The 22,669-nt window shown below is 37.4% G+C and overlaps 1 protein-coding gene and 1 pseudogene across 1 annotated transcript in view; one reads left to right on the plus strand and one right to left on the minus strand.

Annotated features, from left to right (window-relative positions):
- ATF7IP2 (activating transcription factor 7 interacting protein 2) overlaps positions 1-22,669 on the plus strand; it is a 68,052-nt gene that overhangs the window by 34,614 nt on the left and 10,769 nt on the right. The window contains exons 7-8 of the mRNA XM_061153958.1: positions 21,154-21,224; positions 22,414-22,475. Coding sequence (XP_061009941.1) covers positions 21,154-21,224; positions 22,414-22,475 — 133 coding nt within the window. The remainder of the gene's footprint in view (positions 1-21,153; positions 21,225-22,413; positions 22,476-22,669) is intronic.
- Positions 13,308-13,407, minus strand: LOC133064122 (U6 spliceosomal RNA; annotated as a pseudogene).

The raw sequence follows: 22,669 nt of genomic DNA on the forward strand, positions 1-22,669 counted from the left end.
AACAATAACGAGTTAACTTAAGTAATGTGCTAGGAGAGTCATCATCAGTTCACAATAGATGTAGGATTTGATAAAAATATCTGGTTTATGATTAAAAACAAATTCTTAGCAAACTTGGAATAAGAGGTAACTTCCTTAATCTAATAAAGAGTATCTGTGCTGCTGCTGCTGCTAAGTCACTTCAGTCATGTCCGACTCTATGCGATCCCATAGACGGCAGCCCACCACCCTGTCCCTAGGATTCTCCAGGCAAGAATACTGAAGTAGGTTGCCATTTCTTTCGCCGATGCGTGAAAGTGGAGTCGCTCAGTCGTGTCCAACTCTTAGCGACCCCATGGACTGCAGCCTGCTAGGCTCCTCCATCCATGGGATTTTCCAGGCAAGAGTACTGGAGTGGGTTGCCATTGCCTTCTCCAAAAGAGTATCTGTAAAAACCCTAAAACTAATCTGATAGTGAAATGTGGGAAATATTCCCTTTGAGATAAAAATAGAAGGGTGCCTGCTGTTACCACTTTAATGTTATACTGATATCTTGGCTAATGCAAAAAAAAAAAAAAGAAAAATATAAAAGAAACAGTAAATATTATTGCAGAGATGATTGGGGTATTATATATATGTAGAAAATCCAACGGAACTTACAGGTAAATTATTAGGATTAATTAGAGTTTAGCACAATTGCTAATATAAGAAAGAAGTTGTATTCTTATATACCAAATATGGGCTTCCCTGATGGCTGAGACAGTAAAGAATCTGCCTACAATGCAGGAGAGCCAGGTTCTATCCCTGTGTAGGGAAGATCCCCTGGAGAAACAAATGGCTACCCATTCCAGTATTCTTGCCTTGAGAATTCCATAGACAGAGGAGGCTGGCAAGCTGCAGTCCATGGGGTCGTAAAGAGTTGGACACATTACTGAACGACTAGCACAATACGAGATAAAAAAAATTAGGAAATGAAAAAACTTTTAACATAGTAGTATTAAACATATCAGGTACCTAGAAATACAATTATCAGGCATGTAATAACTCTGAAGGAAATTACAAAACTTAGAGATATTAAAGAAGAATTCACTGAAGAAATGTACCATGTTTATGCTTTGGACAGTGTAGTATTAGAAATTGCTGTTAGGTGAAATGAAGTGAAGTCGCTCAGTCGTGTCTGACTCTTTGCGACCCCATGGACTGTAGCCTACCAGGATTCTCAGTCCATGGGATTTTCCAGGCAAGAATACTGGAGTGGGTTGCCATGTCCTTCTCCAAGAAATTGCTGTTACATTCATTCAAATTAATTTATAGAGTAAACTTTCAGTTTCATAGTGAGCAATTTTATGGAACTTGACAAGTTGATTTAATTCTGAAATGGTAAGATAAATGCAACAGATTAAGAGGTCAGGATACCTTTTAAACAGAGAAACAAACTAAAAGGAGTTTGGTATCAGACATCAGGACATTATAAAACTCTAGAAATTAGGATAATATGATATTGGCAAGTGCTGGAATAGAGCTATGTAACAGTATCTGGAAACCTCTACATCGATATATTCGTGATTTGTGTTGGAGATTGTATGGCAGATCATTGGGGAAATGGTTAACTTTTCAGTTCAGTTCAGTCTTAGTCGTGTCCGACTCTTTCTGAGCATGCCAGACTTCCCTGTCCATCACCAATGCCCAGAGCTTGCTCAAACTCATGTCCATCAAGTCGGTGATGCCATCCAACCATCTCATCCTCTGTCATCCACTTCTCGCACCTTCAATCTTTCCCAGCATCAGGGTCTTTTCCAATGAGTCAGTTCTTTGCATCAGGTGGCCAAAGTATTGGAACTTTACCATCAGTCCTTCCAATGAATATTCAGGACTGATTTCCTTTAGGATTGACTGATTTTATCTCCTTGCAGTCCACGGGACTCTCGAGTCTTCTCCAACATCATGGTTCAAAAGCATCAGTTCTTTGGCACTCAGCTTTCTTTATGGTCCAATTCTCACATCCATATATGACTCCTGGAGAAACCATAGCTTTGATGAGACCGACCATTGTTGGCAATGTAATGTTTCTGCTTTTTAATATGCTGTCTAGGTTGATTGTAGCTTTTCTTCCAAGGAGCAAGCATCTTTTAATTTCATGGCTGCAGTCACCATCTGCAGTGATTTGGGGGCCCAAGAAAATAAAGCCTGTCACTGTTTCCATTGTTTTTTCCCACTTATTTGCCATGAAGTGATTTGACCAGATGCCATGATCTTCATTTTTTGAATGGTGAGATTTAAGCCAGCTTTTTCACTCTCCTCTTTCACTTTCATCAAGAGGCTCTTCAGTTCCTCTACGCTTTGTGCCATAAGGGTGGTGTCATCTGCATATCTGAAGTTCTTGATATTTCTCACGCCATCTTGATTCCAGCATGTGCTTCATCCAGCCCAGCATTTCGCATGATGTGCTCTACATATAAGTTAAATAAACAGGTGACAGTATACAGCCTTGACATACTCCTTTCCCAATTTGGAACCAGTCCATTGTCGGTTCTAACTGTTGCTGCTTGACCTGCATACAGATTTCTCAGGAAGCAGGTAAGGTGGTCTGGTATTCCCATCTCTTTAAGAATTTTCCATAGTTTATTGTGATCCACACAGTCAAAGGCTTTGGCATAGTCAGTAAAGCAGAAATAGATGTTTTTCTGGAACTCTCTTGCTTTTTTGATGATCCAACGGATGTTGGCAATTTGATCTCTGCTTCCTCTGCCTTTTCTAAATCCAGTGTGAACATCTGGAAGTTCACGATTCATGTACTGTTGAAGCCTGGCATGGAGAATTTTGAGCATTACTTTGCTAGCATGTGAGATAAGTGCAATTGTGTGGTAGTTTGAGCATTCTTTGGGATTGCCTTTCTTTGGGATTGGAATGAAAACTGACCTTTTCCAGTCCCGTGGCCACTGCTGAATTTTCCAAATTGCTGGCATATTGAGTGCAGCACTTTCACAGCATCATCTTTTAGGATTTGAAATAGCTCAGCTGGAATTCCACTAGCTTTGTTTATAGTGATGCTTCCTAATTCCCACTTGACTTCACACTCAAAGATGTCTGGCTCTAGGTGAGTGATCCCACCATCATGGTTATCTGGGTCATTAAGATCTTTTTGTATAGTTCTGTGTATTCTTGCCACCTCTTCTTACTGTCTTCTGCTTCTGTTAGGTCCGTACCATTTCTGTCCTTTTTTGGGCCCATCTTTGCATGAAATGTTCCCTTGGTATCTCTAATTTTCTTGACATCTGTAGTCTTTCCCATTCTATAGTTTTCCTGTTTCTTTGCACTGTTCAGTTAGTAAGGCTTTCTTATCTCTCCCTGTTATTCTTTGGAGCTCTGCATTCAGATGGGTATATTTTTCCTTTTCTCCTTTGCCTTTTGCTTCTTTTTTTTTTTTCAGCTGTTTGTAAGGTCTCCTCAGACAACCATTTTGCCTTATTGCATTTTTTTCTTGGAGATGGTTTTGATCACCACCTCCTATAAAATGTTAAGAACCACCATCCATAGTTCTTCAGGCCCTCTGTCTATCAGATCTGATCCCTTGAATCTATTTGTCACTTTCACTGTATATTTGTAAGGGATTTGATTTAGGTCATACCTGAATGACCTCGTAGTTTTCCCTACTTTCTTCACTTAAGGTCTGAATTTTGCAATAAGAAGTTTGTGATCTGAGCCATAGTCAACTCCCGGTCTTTTTTTTGCTTACTGTATAGAGCTGCTCCAGTTTCGGCTGCAAAGAATATAATCAGTGTGATTTTGGTATTGACCATCTGATGATGTCCATGTGTAGAGCCGTCTCTCGTGGTGTTGGAAGAGGGGGTTTGCTATAAACGGCCAATAAACACATGACATGGTGCTCATCTTCACTAAGTAATCAGGGAAATGCAAATTAAAACCACATGAGATACCATTTCATATTGGTTAAGGAAAAGCTTCCCTCATAGCTCAGTTAAAGAATCCACCTGCCATGCAGGAGACCCTGGTTCGATTCCTGGGTCAGGAAGATCTGCTGGAGAAGGGATAGGCTACCCACTCCAGTATTCATGGGCTTCCCTTGTGGTTCAGCTGGTAAAGAATCCACCTGCAATGCGGGAGACCTGGGTTGGGAAGATCCCCTGGAGAAGGGAAAGGCTACCCTTTCCAGTGTTCTGTCCTGCAGAATTTCACGGTCTGTGTGTAAAGTCCATGGGATCGCAAAGAGTCAAACACAACTGAGTGACTTTCACTTTCAAGGAAAAGTAAAACATTTTAAATTCTGACAGTACCAGGTATTGGTGAGAGTTTGCGATAAGAGAATTGGTTTTATTTAATATTTTGTTATTGGGTGAGTAAATTAGTATAGTTCTTCAGAAAAAAATTTGGCATTATCTAGAAATATTGAAGATCTGAATGTCCTTTGTCCTAAGAGTTTTATCCCTTGATAAATACCCTAGCTAGAAACATGTGCACATGTACAATAGGACATATATATATATATTTAGGAATGTTTATTAGCAGAATTTTCCATAGTAGCTAAAAACCAGAAGGAAAAAAGTCCGTCTACAGTTTAACAGAAGAATAATTGCTGTAAATCCATATGGTGGAATTCTGTACATTAACAAAAATGAACTACAGTCACATGTAACCACATGAATTATTTCCACAAAAACATGATTGAAAGGAGTATACAAGGAATAGCATGATTCCAATTCAAATGAAGTTCATCCAGCAAAAACTATGTTATTTATGGATTCAGAGGCAGATAGTGAATCTAAAGAGTAAAAAAGGGGATTAGTACCACAAATGCTATTTATGGAGGAGATTTATGATTCAGGATAGAGGCATGTGGATTTCTGCAGTGCGGATAATTTACAATATATTTATCTGAGTAGGGGCTATGTGAATACTAGCTTTATAATTATTTATTAAGCTGAGCATGTATTTTTAATCTAACCTGAAGATAATTATTAATTAGAAATCTTAGATTATGTTTAATGTAATCTTAACTGCTTTTTGTTGACTCATAACTGTAGTCTTAATACTTGTTTTCTATTTGCCCATTATTTTTGATACTTTTCCCTTATCCGTGTCTTTTTCTCAACTTACGTGAATTTTGTTTTGGTGAATTTTTTTTTTTTCCATTCCGCATTTCCTCATTAATTACACATCTTTCAACCTTTAGGAAAACACATTTTTCAACCTAAAGGATAACCTTCAGAAGTTTTCCTGAAGATCATGATATGTATTCTTGACTCTATTTGAGTCTGATATGAATTGCTACTTTTACCATTTTATAGGCAGTGTGTGACCTTAGAACACTTTTTAACTCCATTCACTGCTTCCTCGTGTTTGTTTCATGCACTTGAGTTTTACATTATTTTAAATCTCATAAGACAATATCATTACTTTGTATAATCATTCACTTCAGTTCAGTTCAGTTCAGTCACTCAGTCGTTGTCTGACTCTTTGCAACCCCATGAATCGCAGCACAGCAGGCCTCCCTGTCCATCACCAACTCCCGGAGCTTACTCAAACTCATGCCCATCGAGTCGGTGATGCCATCCAGCCATCTCATCCTCTGTCATCCCCTTCTTCTCCTGCCCCCAATCCCTCCCAGCATCAGGGTCTTTTCCAATGAGTCAACTCTTCGCATGAGGTGGCCAAAGTATTGGAGTTTCAGCTTCAGCATCAGTCCTTCCAATGAACACCCAGAACTGATCTCCTTTAGAATGGACTGGTTGGATCTTCTTGCAGTCCAATGGACTCTCAAGAGTCTTCTCTAACGCCACAGTTCAAAAGCATCAATTTTCAGTGCTCAGCTTGCTTCACAGTCCAATTCTCACATCCATACATGACTACTGGAAAAACCATAGCCTTGACTAGACATACCTTTGTTGGCAAAGTAATGTCTCTGCTTTTTAATACGCTATCTAGGTTGGTCATAACTTTCCTTCCAAGGAGTAAGTGTCTTTTAATTTCATGGCTGCAGTCACCATCTGCAGTGATTTTGGAGCCCAAAAAAATAAAGTCAGCCACTGTTTCCACTGTCTCCCCATCTATTTCTCATGAAGTGATGGGACCAGATGCCATGATCTTAGTTTTCTGAATGTTGACCTTTAAGCCAACTTTTTTACTCTCCTCTTTCACTTTCATCATTCACTTAAGAGTTCCTCAAATATGATTGATTGACTCTTGAACAGTAAGGGTTTGAACTGCTCAGTCTACTTATATACATGGACATAATGGATTTTTTTCAGTAAAAATAGTACCTGTAAGCAAATATGAATTTCTCAGTTTCATTTTTGATGTCTAATGTTAATAATACATATACTATCTATGGTATTTTGTATCTTATAGGACAAATATTGATGTAGGTACTGACAGACAATTTATCTTGTAAACTATGTAAATTTACAGTATCAGTAAATATAGAAGAGTATTATAACTGTATTTTCCTTATGGTTTTCTTAATATTTTCTATAACTTGCTTTACTGAAAGAATACAGTATATAACATACAAAATATATGTTAACTAGTTATGTTACCAGTAAGGCTTCTGGTCAGTAGTAGTCTATTACTAGTTTTTGTTTTTGTTGTTGTTTAGTCATAAAGTCATGTCCATGTTTAGTCATAAAGCTGAAGGTCACGTCTTTCAACCCCATGGACGGTAGACCCCCAAGCTCCTCTGTTTATGGAATTTCCCAGGCAAGAATACTGGAGTAGGTTGCCATATCCTTCCTCAGGGGATCTTCCCAACCTGGGGCTCGAACGCAGGTCTCCTACTTGGCAGGCAGATTCTTTACTACTGAGCCACCTATGAGGCCCATTACTAGTTTTTGGGGGAGTCAGAAGTTTATACTTGGATTGCAACTGCAACGGGGGCTTGACACCCCTAGCGCCCTCATTGCGCAAGAGTGAACTGTATTTACCCTTTCTGTTGCTCATCATTTCTTCCTGTGTTTCCATTAGGGATACTTTTTCTTCTGCCTCAAGAATTCCATTTAATATTTGTTTTTAAAATTCCACCCAGGACATTGTATTTGTCTGGAAAAAAACTTCATATGTCTTTATTTTTAAATGTTTTAACCCGGTATTGAATTATAAGTTGGCAATTATTTTTAGCACTTTCAAGATGTCATTACCTTGTTTTCAGACTTTTAGAATTGCTATTGAATAGTTAGATATCCATCTTATTGTTCCTTCTTTGAAGATAGTGTGTGTATTTCTGTAGCTGTTTTCAAGATAGTCTGTATATATCGTTGATTTTTGTCAGTCATGTTCTGTCATGTGGAGGGAAAATAGTTTATCCTTATTGGAGCTCAGAGTTCTTGAATCTGTGACTGCGTGTCTTTTCATTATCTTTGAAAGAGTCTTCTTGGCTGTTCTCCTTTTAGATGCTGGTTTTGCACCATCCTGTCTCTTCTCGCCTTCTGGTATTCCAGTTACATTCTTCTCTGTACACTCCATCTTTTTTGTTCTCTGTGCTATTTTCACTGTTTCCTATTTTATTTATCCTCTCTTCAACTGTATCCAAGTGGCTGTTAAATACTCATGTATTTAGTTCTTAGTTTCAGTTTAATGTTGCAATCTCTTCTTCCCATTGGATTCAATTTTAATAGATTCAAGTAAGTCCTCTGGTGAAATTCTTCGTCTTGTCATCACATGTTGAACATTTTAATTGCTATTATTTTCTGATTTACTTCTTATCACTCATATCTGGGTCACTTTGAGCTCTTTCTGTTTACTGAACAGGTCATCTTTGCCTTGTTTCTTTTATTTATATACATATGGCTGCACTGAGTCTTCATTGCTTTGCGTGCACATTCTCTAGTTGTGGCAAGTGGTAGCTGTTCTTCACTGTGGTCCCCTGGCTTCTCATTGCAGTGGCTTCTCTTCTGGCTCTAGGCCCATGGACTCCAGTATTTACAGCATGGAGGCTCAGTAGTTGTGGCTTGTGAGCTCTAGAGCAAAGGCTCAGTAGTTGTGGTACCCAGGTTTAGTTGTTCTGCGGCATGTAGAATCTTCCTGGACCAGGCAGGGGTCGAACTCATGTCCCCTGCACTGAGAAGTGGATTCTTATCCACTGTGCCACTAGGGAAGTTCACCCTGTTTCTTATTGCACTTACTGATTTTTTTTTGTTTGAATCTTGGAAATTATGTATTAAAAATTATGGAGGCTCTAAATGATATTATCTTTTATCAGAGTGAATTCACCCTATATTCTGGCAGGAGGCAGAGAGAGGGACACAGCCTCTTTTACTGAAGGTTTTAAAATGTACCCATTAATTCTTTGATAGTCCTGGTGGCTCCAACAACAAAGAATCCACCAGCAATGCCAGAGACCCAAGTTCAATCCCTGGGTCAGGAAGATCCCCTGGAGAAGGGAATGGTAACCCACCACAATATTCATGCCTGGAGGATCCCATGGACAGAAGAGCCTGGCAGGCTACAGTCCATGGGCTCCAAAAATGTTGGATGTGACTGAGTGGCTAATACTTGAACTTTCCCAATAAAAGGTAGAGCCTAATTCCTGGCTTGGGCTATACTTAGTGACAGCAAATAGGATACAAAAGTAGCAAAGTGACATATGTAACTAAATCACTAAAGACATTGTAGCTTTCTTTCTCTTGGATTGCTTGCTCTGGGGCAGGTTACATACCATAATAACATGGGGACAGAATAGGTTTCTTGAGGACATCAAGCGGGCCTATCCTGTCCCACATGGTGAAGCACCTTGCCAGCAACCATGTGAGGAAACCCTTTGAACGTGCCACCCCAGTCATGTATTCCAGTGACTGTAGCCCCTGCCAGCATCCTGACTGTGAGCTCGTGAGATATCCTGAGCCTAACCCCGCCCCCCAGCTAGACAGTTCTGTACTTTTCCTGCAGAAACTGTGAGGTAGTAAATGTTATTTTTTATAGCCATTATGTTTGGGGATTAGTTGTTTTATAGCAATAGGTAAATAGTACAACATTTCAGTCCAGTTGGGAATTGAGCAGAACTGAGGCTGATTTGCAGTTTTTGGACTCGACTTATTCTCATTTTCCTCCATTGCTGTGGTCCAGCTGTTGTTTTTTTTTCTTTAAGCTGATCTTGGTATTCCAATTTTTGTCTCCCCAATACAATTCGCTTTGGTATCAGTCACTTTGTTCTTGGCATCTTTGTATTCCTGTGTGGTTTAGTTGGCAGATGCCTTGAGAGGACATCAGTGGCAAGTGTCTAGCCCACTTCTTTTCGGGATCTTAATAGTTCTTTGTATCCTGGCTTTCGTCAGAGCTTTCTGATGTCTTCAAACAGATATTTTAATTTTTATTTCTTAAAAATTTTTTTAATATAGCTTCTTAAATTGTTCAAATGTTGGGCCTCCCTCCATCATAGCTGTTCTACATAGCAATTTGTGTATGTAAATTTTCTATACATAGTAATTTATTTAAAAAATTTTTAGAATATTTAAGAAATAAGGATCTTTTTAAAAAGTAAAGGGAAAATATTGTTCTTTCTATTTAAGACTTTATAATTGTATCTTCTGATACATCAGGTGTTGAAGGAATTAGTGCCACTTCTAACTTTCTGTGTCTATAGTAATGGTTCAATTTAGAAGTTTAAGTATTTTCTTTTTAGAGTGTGAAGAAAAAAGGCAGTTAACAGCTGAGCCAAAAAGCTCATAGAAGAGAAGGCTTGTGAACCAGAATATGTATCTGATGAAAAAGGAACTTGCTTAAATAGGAAGAAAATGCCTTTATATGCAATCATTTCCAAAGATGAAAAACATCACGGTCTAAGGCACCCAAGAGCAGACCATTTCACCAGTGTTGATGCAACGAAACATTACTATTGTCTAAAAAATAAGCCTTACATTGAACTTTATGTGAAGAAATGTTTGCAGAGATACAAAGGAGAAAATAGTAGTTACCAGCTATAGTATAAAACTTTCCACTGTTTTGTGTGTGCTCCTTCCTATTCATTATTAATACTTATTTAATCTTACATTTATTACATATCTCTCTTTAACCAAGTTTCCTGCCCCTAAAACACTCAACTAGTAAATAAATGACAGAGCCAGGATTTAGACCCATTCTATTCTATTTGTTTTGGGTTGCCACAAACCATACTCATATAAGATATCAAACTTAATAAATATGTGCATTCTGACTGCTCCACTGACCCCATCTATCTCCCTCTCCTTGGTCCTTCCTATTGCCTGAGATTTAACAATATTGAAATGAGGCTAATGAATAACCCTACAATGGCCTCTTAAGTGTTGAAGTGAAAAGAAGACCCACATGTCTCTCACTTGTAAGTCAAAGGCTAGAAATGATTAAGCTTAGTGAGTAGAGCATGTTAGAAACTTTGAGATGGCCAGAAGACTAGGCCTCTGGAACCAAACAGTTTGCCAAGCTGTGAATGATGAATGCAAAGGGCCTCTCTCCATCATAGCTATTCTGCATAGCAATTTATGTATGTAAATTTTCTATACATAGTTATTTATTTAATTTTTTTTAGAATATTTAAGAACCTTCACTTAAGCCAAAGCCTAACCCGCAGGGCTCTAACTTCAGTTCTATGAAGGGTTGGAGTGATGATGAGGAAGCTGCAGAAAAAATGTTTGAGAGGTTGGTTCATGAGGTTTAAGGGAAAAACCACAACATAAAGTGTGAGGTGAAGCAGCAGGTGCTGATGGAGAAGTTGCAGTAAACTATTCAGAAGATCTGCCAAAGATAATTAACAAAGGTGGTAACATTAAACAAAAGTGTAGATGAAGCAATCTTATTTTGCAAGAAGATGAAACATCTAGGACTTTCATAACAGAGAAGTCAATGTCTGGCTTCAAATTTTCAAAGGACATTGTGACATCCTTGGTGGTCCAGGGGCTGAGATTCCAACCTCCCAATGCAGGGGGCCCAGGTTTGATCCCTGGTCAGGGAACTAGATCCCACATGCCGCAACTAAAGTTTGCATGTTGCAACTAAAAGATCCTGCATGCTGCAATGAAGACTGAAGATCCAGAGTTCTGCTACTAAAACCCAGCGCAGCCTAATTAATTAATTTATAAAAGTCTGACCTCTTTGGGCCTTTTTAAAAGAAAAATAAAAATTCAAAGGACAAGCTGACTCTCTTTTTTAAGGCTAATGTAGCTGGTGACTTTTAAATTGAAGCCAGTGTTCATTTACCCTTCCAAAAATCTCAGGGCTCCTAAGAATGATGCTGAATCTACTTTGCTTGTGCTGTGTAAGCAGAGCAACAATGCCTGGCTGACAGCATACCGAGGCTTAAATTACTGAATATTTTACTCAACTGCATGTTTGAGATCTGTTGCTCAGAAAAAAGTTTCCTCTTAAAATTTACTGCTCATTGACAATGCACCTGGCCACCCAAGAGCTCTGATGGAGATGTATAGTGGGATTAATATTGTTTTCATGCCTGCTAACAGAACATCTTTTCTGTAGCCCATGGATCGATCAAGGAGTAATTTCAACTTTCATTATTTTAAATACTTTGTTTAGCTATTGCTGCTATAGATAGTGATTCCTGCAATGGATCTAAGCCAAGTAATTTGAAAACTTTCTGGAAAGGAATTACCATTCTAGATACATTAAGAACATTCATGATTCATGACAAGAAGTCAAAAGGTCAACATTAACAGAAGTTTGGAGGAGGTTGATTTTAAATTTCATGGATGGCTTTGAGGGGTTCAGGACTTCAGTGGAGGAAGTAACGGTAAATGTGGAATAGCAAGAGAACTAGAAGCGGAGCCTGAAGATGAATGCATTGCTACAATCTCATGATAACCTTTGATGGACAAACAAACAAATTGGTTTTTTGAGATGGATCTGTTCTTGTTGGAGATCCTGTGAAGACTGTTGAAGGGACAACAAAGGATTTAGACTATTACATAAACTTAGTTGGTAAAGTAGTGACTAAGTCTGAGAAGATTGACTCCAATTTTTAAAGATGTTTTTCCATGGATAAAATGCTAATGCAACAGAAACACCAGTCGCTTTGTGATGGGATGAGTTAATTCATGCAGCAGATTTAACTGATCTTAAGAGGTTGCCATAGACACCCCAGCCTTCAGCAACCACCTGATCGGTTAGCAGCCATCAGCATCAACACAAGATCGTCTGTTAGCAAAAAGATTACAACTTACTGAAGGCTCACATGATGGGTTAGCATCTTTTAGAAATTAAATATTTTTAAATAAATGTGTGTACTTTTTTTTTTTGGACATAATGCTTTTTCACACTTAATAGACTACTGTGGCATGTACAGCACAGTATAGTATAGTAAACATAACTTTTATATGCACTGAGAAATCAAAAAAATTCATGTGATCTACTTTATTGAGGTATTTGCTTAATACTACTATGGTCTGGAATCAGACATGTGATGTCTCTGTGGTATGCCTGTGTTCGATTTAATTGTTTCCTTCTGCTGCTGCTGCTGCTAAGTCGCTTCGGTCGTGTCCGACTCTGTGCGACCCCATAGACGGCAGCCCAACAGGCTCCCCCGTCCCTGGGGTTCTCCAGGCAAGAACACTGGAATGGGTTGCCATTTCCTTCGCCAATGCGTGAAAAGTGAAAGTGAAGTCCATCAGTTGTGTCCGATGCTTAGCGACCCCGTGGACTGCAGCCTACAAGGCTCCTCCTTCCATGGGATTTTCTAGGCAGGAGTACTGGAGTGAGGTGCCATTACCTTCTCCAGGTTTCCTTCTAATAATGAAATTAAATACTTTTTTATGTTTGGTAGTAATTTGGGTAACTTCTTTCATTAAGTTTCTCTAAGACTTTTGTATGTTTTCCTTTTGGGTTGCCTGTCGTAAATTTTTGGTCAGATTTATTTAACAAGAATATCTTTTCCCTTTCTAAGTCTTCCCACTTCTCCAGGCAAGAATACTGGAGTCGGTAGCCATTCCTTTCTCCAGGCTTAGAGATTTTCCTGGATTTTCAGCTTTTCAGATTTTCCTGACCCAGAGATCAAACCTGGGTCTCCTGCATTGCAGGCAGATTATTATTTTTCTGATAAATGTTCCATCTGGTTTTAACTGTTTTCTCTATCTTTACTCAATATTTTTAAAACTAACTTTCATAGTTTTTTTTTTATGTCCTTGTTTTATAATTCCATTATCACAATCATCTGTGTATATGTTTTTCTCTCAGTTTCCAGTCATTTGATTCTGTCAAATGTACTTGATAATTTCTGAAGAATTGGTGAGGCTCTGGATAATATCTTCCTATAGACAAGATTTATTCTGTCCTCTGGCAGATAGAGTAGGGCCTGGTCACCTTATCTGCTCAAAGAATGGTATAAATTCAGGCCTGTTACTTTGGTTAGTCTCCTTCTACATCTAGTTCACTCTGACTTTGCTAATCTTCTCTGTATCATTCCAATTTTAGTATATGTGCTGCCGAAGCAAGCACTCACTCTGACTTTGAAGATGTAGCCAGCCCTTAGTGGATTCCAGCTGAAAGCGTGTAGTGCTCACCAGGGCCTCTCCTCTTTCAGTTCAGTTCAGTCGCTCAGTCGTGTCCTACTCTTTGCGACCCCATGAATTACAGCACGCCAGGCCTCCCTGTCCATCACCAACTCCCAGAGCTTACTCAAACTTAATGTCCATCGAGTTGGTGATGCCATCCAGCCATTTCATCCTCTGTCGTCCCTTTCTCCTCCCGCCCCCAATCCCTCCCAGCATCAGGGTCTTTTCCAATGAGTCAACTCTTCGCATGAGGTGGCCAAAGTATTGGAGTTTCAGCATCAGTCCTTCCGATGAACACCCAGGACTGATCTCCTTTAGGATGGACTGGATCTCCTTGCAGTCCAAGGGACTCTCAAGAGTCTTTTCCAACACCACAGTTCAAAAACATCAATTCTTCGGCGCTCAGCTTTCTTCACCTTACCTCCCCAAACCAAAATTTCAATGCGATTGACAAAAATTTTACTCTGCTTTTTAAAGTCTTTCTGCTTAATGTCTTAGACTCTTAAATAACATTATGTTTGATCTACTATAGCAGCAAATAAAGATATTAAAAATAGTAGAGATATCAAATGAAGTATTTTGAGCTTGAGAAGAGAATTTTGTAGTGTAATGAATATCTGAAAAGAGTTGCTTATAGTTTTTTGTAGTTAAGCAACAGAATTAATACAGCTATTAGTCTTCCATACACTATATGACTAGTAGAAAGAAATATATACAAAATAAACTTTGTAAGTTTTGTTTGAGGCCAAAAATGAGTAGAAGAGTAAAATATCATTGATAAAAAAATTTGGATCTGAACATTTTTTATTTATTGAACTTAGAAATAATAGCTTTTGTCAGAATCTCTTATTGAAAATTTTGGTATAAAAATTATTCAATTAAATCTGGGTTTAAAAGTGTACTTAAAAAACAGTTGATTTCACAGAAGTGGAAATCACTGTATGGGGAAACATCTCCTGTTCATGAAGTATTAACTGCTAAAGGAATTGTTCTTTTGTTGTAAACATCCAGAAGACTAGACCAAAGAAAAAAATTGTGTTCAGACATTGTTCAACAAGGAACACAAGACTATGATCCCTGTGAGAAAGGAAACCAATGAAATGCACCAAACAATTATGCCAACTCTGCCTGGAGGCACTTCCCAAGTTGAAAAACGGGGTGGGAGGAGCCCAAACAGCCTGCCTGGTCTTAGTACGTTTATCAGATATTGGAGGATCTGAATTACCTAGAAGTTTTGAGGCAGAACAGTGAAGAAGAGGTCATTGCATAAAGGCAGAACTCAGTCTGCAAAGGGAACCTATCAAATCTTTGGGTGATCACAGATCTATACAAGCCAAGAATAGAAAAATGAGAGGGTTGGGTAAGAACTAATGTAAGGAAGAGAGCCAGACACTTTCTGGTGATTGCACAGAGCTGGGAACATTTTTTCTTTCTCACTGGCTATAATGAAGAGACTTAAGTGGAACAACAGGTCGAGTTCTTGGACGTGTATAGCTGTAGTGAGCTCAATTAGTTCTAGACTAAAAGACTGCAATAGACCTATCCCAAGAAGCTAAAAGGACTCGAAGGAGTCAAACTAATCCTCAGTAATTTAACTTTATGTGAGAATAAAGTCCAACACACTGATTGAATGAAGCATCGTACAACAGTGTAAATTTTACAGTGTCTGACATCTGCTAGAAAATTACTAGGCATGCAAAATATGAAAAATAAAACCTGTAACAAGGAGAAAACCAAAATGATAGAAAGAAACCTAGAATTAACATGGTTGATGGGCTTACCAGAAAACAATATAAAACAGCAATTATGTATTCTTCATAGCCAGCAATATAGAACAAAATGTCAACATGACGGGAGAAATGGAAGATATTTTAAAAATGCAAATGTACTTCTAGAGATGAGAAAGACTAAATTGAAAAGTACATTGGATAGGATTAATAACAAAATAGATAACTACTGACTTTTTAAGAATCAGTGAAATATCATTAGAAACTGTTCAGACAAAAGCATGAGGAGAAAAAGCACAGAGCATGAGAAACTTAAAGAATAGTATCAATCAGTCTAATACATATATATATATATATATATATATATATATATATCATTGTAGTCATCACTAGGCAGGAGGCAGGAAAATATATCTAAAATTTTTCCAAATTTGATGAAAATTCTAAACCCATAAATAGAAAGGAACAAAGGTTAACAAACCCAAGAAGAAGAAGCAAAAGGAAAGCACATCATAACCAGATTGCTAAAAATCAGTGTTGACAAGGAAATCTTAAAGCAGCCAGAGAGAAAAGACACGTTACACGGAAAGGAACAAAAGTAGGATGTGGATTCTCACTGTAAACTTTTCAAAACTTTAAAGATGTTGAAAACAAGACATCTCTAAAGTACTGAAGTGGAGCGACATCTCTAATTGATTAAAAGAGAAACTGTCTCAGTTTCTGCAGTTCTATACTCAGTGAAAATATCTTTCAGACATGTACAGGAAAAACAGACTTTTCACACTAAAAAAAAAAGTGAAAATACATCAGCAGCAGACCTGAATTACAGGAGTGTAAAGGAGCTTCGTCAGGTAAAAGGAAAATAATACCAGATGGAAAATTGGATCTCTGCAAAGGTAAAGTAATGAAGAGTGCTAGAAGTTATAAATATGTGGATAAATATATTTTATTGTGTTTCTATATAGGGTATCTGTGTGTGCTCAGTCATGGACTATAGCCTGCCAGACTTCTCTGTCCATGAAATTTTCCAGACAAGAATACTGTAGTGGATTGCCGTTTCCTGCTCTAGGGGATCTTCCTGACCCAGGGATCGGACCCACATCTCTTGCATCTCCTGCATTGGCGGACAGATTCTTTACCACTGCTCCACCTGGGAAACCCCGTATAGGGTCTATATCTGTGTATATATCACACCGTTCCTCTGTACTATGTGGTGTGTGTATATATGTTACATATAATACTGTTTTCTTATAGTATTTCTATATACAGGCAATAAACAATTTAAAATTTTAAATTAGTGCCACTTATGAATATAATATCATCAAAGAATGTGATATTCATAGGCTTAAATTACCAGAATATATATATACCTAACTTCAGAACTATAAAGTAGACTTCAGATTTCTGGTCTAGCATGTGAGGTGTCATCACTCTATACTAACAGGTAAAAAGTTGAACAAACTGAAAAAAATCAACCACTCGTCTTTGATTCACCATAGAAGTAAAGTCATTGAGCAAACTACTGCCCCTCAAATTGGAGAGAGAAACAGGCAGAAATGGAGAATCAAAACATCCTGGAACGGGATCAGAAAGAAACCTCCACAGCAACCACTGCTTGGGTAGGGAATCCCAAATTGTAATTGCTAAAGGCTCAGGGAAATCCCAGAGTTAAAAACTCCAAGGAAGGGGGAAGGGGGGCAATGTCCTGGTATTGGAGAAGACACAGTTTTGTGAGTTTTACCTATACGAGCTCTACTGATCTTCACTGGAAAAAAAATCTTTCATGCTTCCAGCAATGGGCAAGGTAAAAAGAAGCTTTTGAATAGGCCTACCCTCAGGAGAAACAATTACCAGAGATTAACCTACCTGGGCGAAAGAAAACATCCAACATGTGCTCCCTTTAGCATTACACATGGAGGAAGAGAAATAGCCAACTCCAGCCCCCTCTGGCCATCCTGTCCCACCTAAGAGGGTGGTGGGGACAGAGATGCACTAGTGAATTTCACATTCTAGGGGCACAGGCTCACTAAAAGACAGGCCTAATCATAGGAAAAGTAGAGTGCCTCTTCTTCCCACACATTTTACCATTGAATTACTGAAGGCCTGTTTACCATACATAGTTCCTTTTAACCAGTACATCATGTCTACCTTTCAACAAAAAAAGGACCAGACTAAAAAACAAAAACACAATTTGAAGATAGCAAAGGAGCATCAGAACCAGAGTCAGATATGGCAGGAATGTTCAAATTATCAGACCAGGAATTTTTTAGAAACTATGATTAATGTACTTTAATAGAAAGAGACAAAATCCAAGAACTCGTAAACAGAGAGATATTCTAAGAAAAATGCTTGAGATGAAAACTACTGACAGAATTGAAGAAAGCCTTTTATGGGCTTATTAGTTAGACATTGCTGAGAAAAGCAATGACTGACTTTAATAATATGACTAAGAGGGAAAAAAAGTGACAAAACAATAACAACCCAGAATATCCAAGAACTCAGGACGCCTACCACAAAGGGAGTTACAGATGCATAATGGGAATTCCAGAAGGAAGAAAGAAAGGAACAAAAGCAGTGTTTGAAGTAGCAGTGACTAAAAATTTCTCCCAAATAAACGTTAGAGACCAAACCACAGATCCAGGGAACTCACAGAACACCAAGCAGGATAAATACCAAACACATACATCTAAACATAATTGAAACTTCAGAAAATTGAAGCTATCTTGAAAGCTAAGGAAAAAACACCTTGTCTATAGAGAGCTAAGGTAAGAGTTATATCAACTTCTCCTTTAAGCTATACAAACAATAAGAAAGTAAAGTATTTCAAGTGTTACGAGAACAAAATTTACGAACCTAAAATGCTTTGCATTGTAAACATCTCCTTCAAAGTTGGAGAAATAGACTTTCTCAGACAAAAATTTAGGGTATTAGTTGCCAGTAGATCTGCTTTAAAATTCTTCATAGAGAAAGAAAATGGTATGTCAGAAAATCAGATCTACATAAAGAAGAGGAATAAGTGAACATAAAGTAGAACCTTTTATTTTTCTTCTGCTTAGTTGATTTAACTGATGAGTTCAAATTAATAGCAACAGTGTATTTGATTGTGTATGCATGTGTGTGCTCATTAACATACTTACTATAAGTGAAATGAATGGCAGCAGTGATTCAAGGAACAGAAAGAGGAATTAGGAATATTTTATTATTATAAGGTACTTGTAGGGGCTTTATCAGTGACTCAACAGAAACGAATCTGCCTGCCATGCAGGAGACGCAGGTTCAACTCCTAGGTGGGAAAGATCCCCTAGAAGAGGAAATGGCAACCCACTCCAGTATTCTTGTTGGGAAATTCCATGGACAGAGGAGCTTGATGGGCTACAGTTAAGGGGTCGCAAAGAGTCAGCTGTAACTGAGTACGAAGGTACTCCTTGTGAAGCAATGTAGTATTTATTTGACAACTGACTTGGATTAGTTGTCAAAGTATTTTGCAAACTCTAGGGGAGCCACTAATTACAATAGTATAGTATGCTAAAAAAGGACAGAAAATAGAATCATATAAAATGTAGTTTTAATCATAATTGCCAAAACTTGCCCCAGGATGTCCTTCCGTAAGTGAATGGATAAACAAATGTGGTACATTCAGACAATAGAATACTATTTAGTGCTTAAAAAAAAAAAAAAGAAAGAAATGAGCTATCAAGCTATGAAAAGACATGGAGGAAACTTAAATGTGTATTTTTAAATGAAAGAAGTCAATCTGAGAAAGCCGTATACTGATGATTTCAACTACATGACATTCTAGAAAAGGTAAAACTATGGAGATAGTAAGAAATCAAATGTTGCCAGAAGTTAGTAGGGAGGGATGAATAGGCAAAGCACTGGGGATTTGGGGGCAGTGAAACTATTTTATATTATACTGTAATGGTGGATACTTGTCATTGTACATTTGTCAATATCCATAGAACATCCTAACACTAAGAGTAAATGCTACTGTGGGACTTCCCTGGTGGTCCAGTGGCTGGCTGTGCTCCCAATGTAGGGACCCCGGGTTGATCCCTGGTCAAGGAACCAGATCCCACATGCCACAACGAAGAGTGCAGTGCCTATGCCACAGCTGGAAATCCTGCCTGCCACAACACATATATATATATGTGTGTGTGTGTGTGTGTGTGTGTGTATACACACACACATACATTCATATATATATATATATATATATATATATTTATATATATGCCACAACTAAGACCCCATGCAGCCAAATAGTTTTAAAAGAGAGTGAATGCTAAACTATGAACTTTGGCGATAGTGGTAATGTTAGCATAGTTTCAGCAGTTGTAACAAGAGTACCGCCGTGGGAGGTTGTGTGTGGGAGGGGTTAGGGGGTATATGGGAAAACACTAGTTTCTACAACTTTATTATAAATGGAAAACTGCTGTTGGAAAAGTTATTTAGTAATTTTTAAATGTACAAAATATTACTGAGACAAAGGAGGTATAAATATATAGTGAGATGCCATGTTTACAAATCATAAAATTCATGTTGATGTCACTTCACCCAGATTGTTGTATATATTTAGTGCACTCTTAATCAAAATCTTGGCATCCTTTTCTGTAGAAAGTAACAAACGGATCCAAACCTTGTGTGAAGTGTTTCCTTGGTGCCTCAGTGGTAAAGAATCTGCCTGTCAGTGCAGGAGACAATGGATTCAATCCCTTGTCCAGAAAGATGGCACATGCCGCAGAGCAACTAAGCCCACACACACACCACAAATACTGAACCTGTGCTCTGGAGCCCAGGAGCCGCAACCACTATGCCCATGTGCTACAGCTTGTGAAGCCTTCATACCGTGGAGCCTGTGCTCCACACCAGTGAGATGCCCATGCACCACAACTAGGGAGAAGCCTGTACAGCACTGAAGACCAGCACAACCAAAAATAAACTAACAACAACAACAAAAAGCCTGCGTGAAAAGCAAAAGACCTAGAAGATGAAAACAGTGTTATAAAAGAATAACATTGGAAGACATACACTACCTGAGTTCGACTTACTGTGAAGCTATAAGAATTAAGAGAATGGTGTTGGCATGAGGAAAGAAATATAAATCAATGGACAAATTAGAGTCTACAGAGAGTCCATTGGTTTTCAATGACGTTGCCGAAATAATTTAATAGGGAAGAGGTAGTCTTTTCAACAAATGTTGCTGGAGTAACCAGAGGGGAAAAGTGAACCTCTTACAACATATACAAAAATAACTTGAAATGAATCATAGATCAAATAGCAAAGCTAAGAATTAAAAGCATCTATAAGAAAATGGCACAACCTTGTGTACTAGTCATGTGAAATTCATGTAGCAAATTAAATTGGCTTACTAAAATTTGTGTTAAGATTTTCTTAACAAAAATTCCAATTTTAAATGTCAGTGTCAGATTCAAAAAAGTGCAGTCAGAGTAAAATGGAGCAGAAGACAGTCTTCTGACTCAGAATATTCTGTAACTAGAATCAGCATCATTTATCATCCTTTCCTCAGTTTCTTTTGTGTGGTAAATGTTGCTACTATAGTAATATAATGTAACAATTAATTTTTTAATATATTTTTAATACTTCTTCATCTGTAACAAAGAGTTTAATTTATTTTTACATTGTTTCATTTTCATGAAGGCAGATATGTGTGCTAGAGTGACATTTGTATATTTTGTACATGTACAGATATCATATACTTATAGATTATACATTTGGCTTTATTGTAAATGAATCTCTACTAAATTTTAAGGATTTCTACTAAATTCATTGTGTATTGTGAACTTTTGATTATATAACTAATTGGTTATGCCCAGGGTTTCTTGGGTACTTGGTTAATCATCTTCATTCTGACCCCCCATATCAATTATGGAATGGTAAAATAGAATAATTATAACCATTGATTACATGTCTCAACATAATAATACATGTTTGTTTCATTTAAGTAATGATGATGTCCTATTGATTTCTGTGGAAAATCTTAATCTGAAAACTCCAGTTACATCAAATCTAACAGGTATGTTAAGTTGATTAAAATATGATCTGTCAAATCGGAAAGCCTCAAATCAGTATTTGTTTAAAACAGACTTGAAAATTCTACTCTCAAAAAATGTTTAATTTATGTCTGTGATTAACCTGAATAAATCAGTTGATTGTTTAATAAAGTTGAGGTTCTTTTTAACCTTGTGTTAATCAATTTATGGCCTTTTCTTTCTTTACTTGTTTCTTTCTTTACGTGTGTTGAATGGCTTTATAAATTATAAAACTACTTACCTTTCATATCTGTTATTTGTACTTGTTTGCTCTGGTCTTGGTGGTGGTAGTGATGTACTTAGGATTTAAAGTTTGGCTAATCTGGGACTTTCCTGGTGGTTCAGTGGTCAAGACTGGTCTCCCAACTCAGAGGGAACAGGTTTGATCTCTGACTGGGGAACTAAGATCCCACACACTGCACAGCACAGTCAAAAAAAGCAAAAAATAAAGTTTGGCTAATCTCTGGTATCTTTGATTTTTTTAATTTTAAAAAATAACACCTATGTTACTCTTTAGAGTTTCTCATTATACTTAGGTAAAAATCTTTAACCTTAGATTCCCAATCAATTTCCTTTCCCTTAAAATAGCTATCTTGTTGGCTCATAATTTCTTCTTCAAAATTCCCCATTTTGTTTTCAGTTTTAGTATATATTAGAGAATTTAATTTACATCTTATTTTCAGAAAACTTTATCTCCACTTACATAACTACTTAATTGCCCTCATGATTTGGGCTGTTAAGATTATAAATCAGATAGTTAAGGGATATTACACATTTATCTGATGCCTTTACTGGTTCTATGAAGAATCCTCTTCAGCCATTGCAGGTGGGCTAATCTAAAGATACTATAAATTTTAAAAATATGTACATTTCCAAGTTTATTTCCTCAAATGCTGCAGTAGTTTACAGACAGATACTCAAAAAAGCGTTACTAATACAGTTGTAAAGGTACCAAAGGACAAAACCTTTTGAACCAAAATTAGGTTTTGCTTTTTTTGGACTGGTTTGTTGGTCTTTGGAATGAGTCAGTTGAGTTACAATTTTTTATGATTATATAATGGTTAGTTAGCATCCCCATTATTATTGTTTCAGAATTTGTATCTTATAAGGTCCATAAATATTTAATAGTTAGTAAACTTGTCAAATGTTCATATTTTAATAATTTTCTTTCAGCTACTGGAAAAATTACATCAGGAAATTCTAACAGTTCAGCTAATGCTGAAAAGAGAGCTATGGTAGGTAGCAAACATTGTCTCTGAATATTATTTATTTGAATATGTTAGTTCTAGGAACTTTAGTGTTGCTACATGTTGGATGACTCATCTATGTCATTCATTCTTTGGGAGAGTCATTCTCTGAGAAATTAATATCTGATTAGCTAGCATGACCAGGTTCCAGTCCAGTTTAAACATTAAAAAGCAAACAGCTA

Source organism: Dama dama, chromosome 10, assembly GCF_033118175.1.
Source record: "Dama dama isolate Ldn47 chromosome 10, ASM3311817v1, whole genome shotgun sequence".
Lineage (NCBI taxonomy): Eukaryota > Metazoa > Chordata > Mammalia > Artiodactyla > Cervidae > Dama > Dama dama.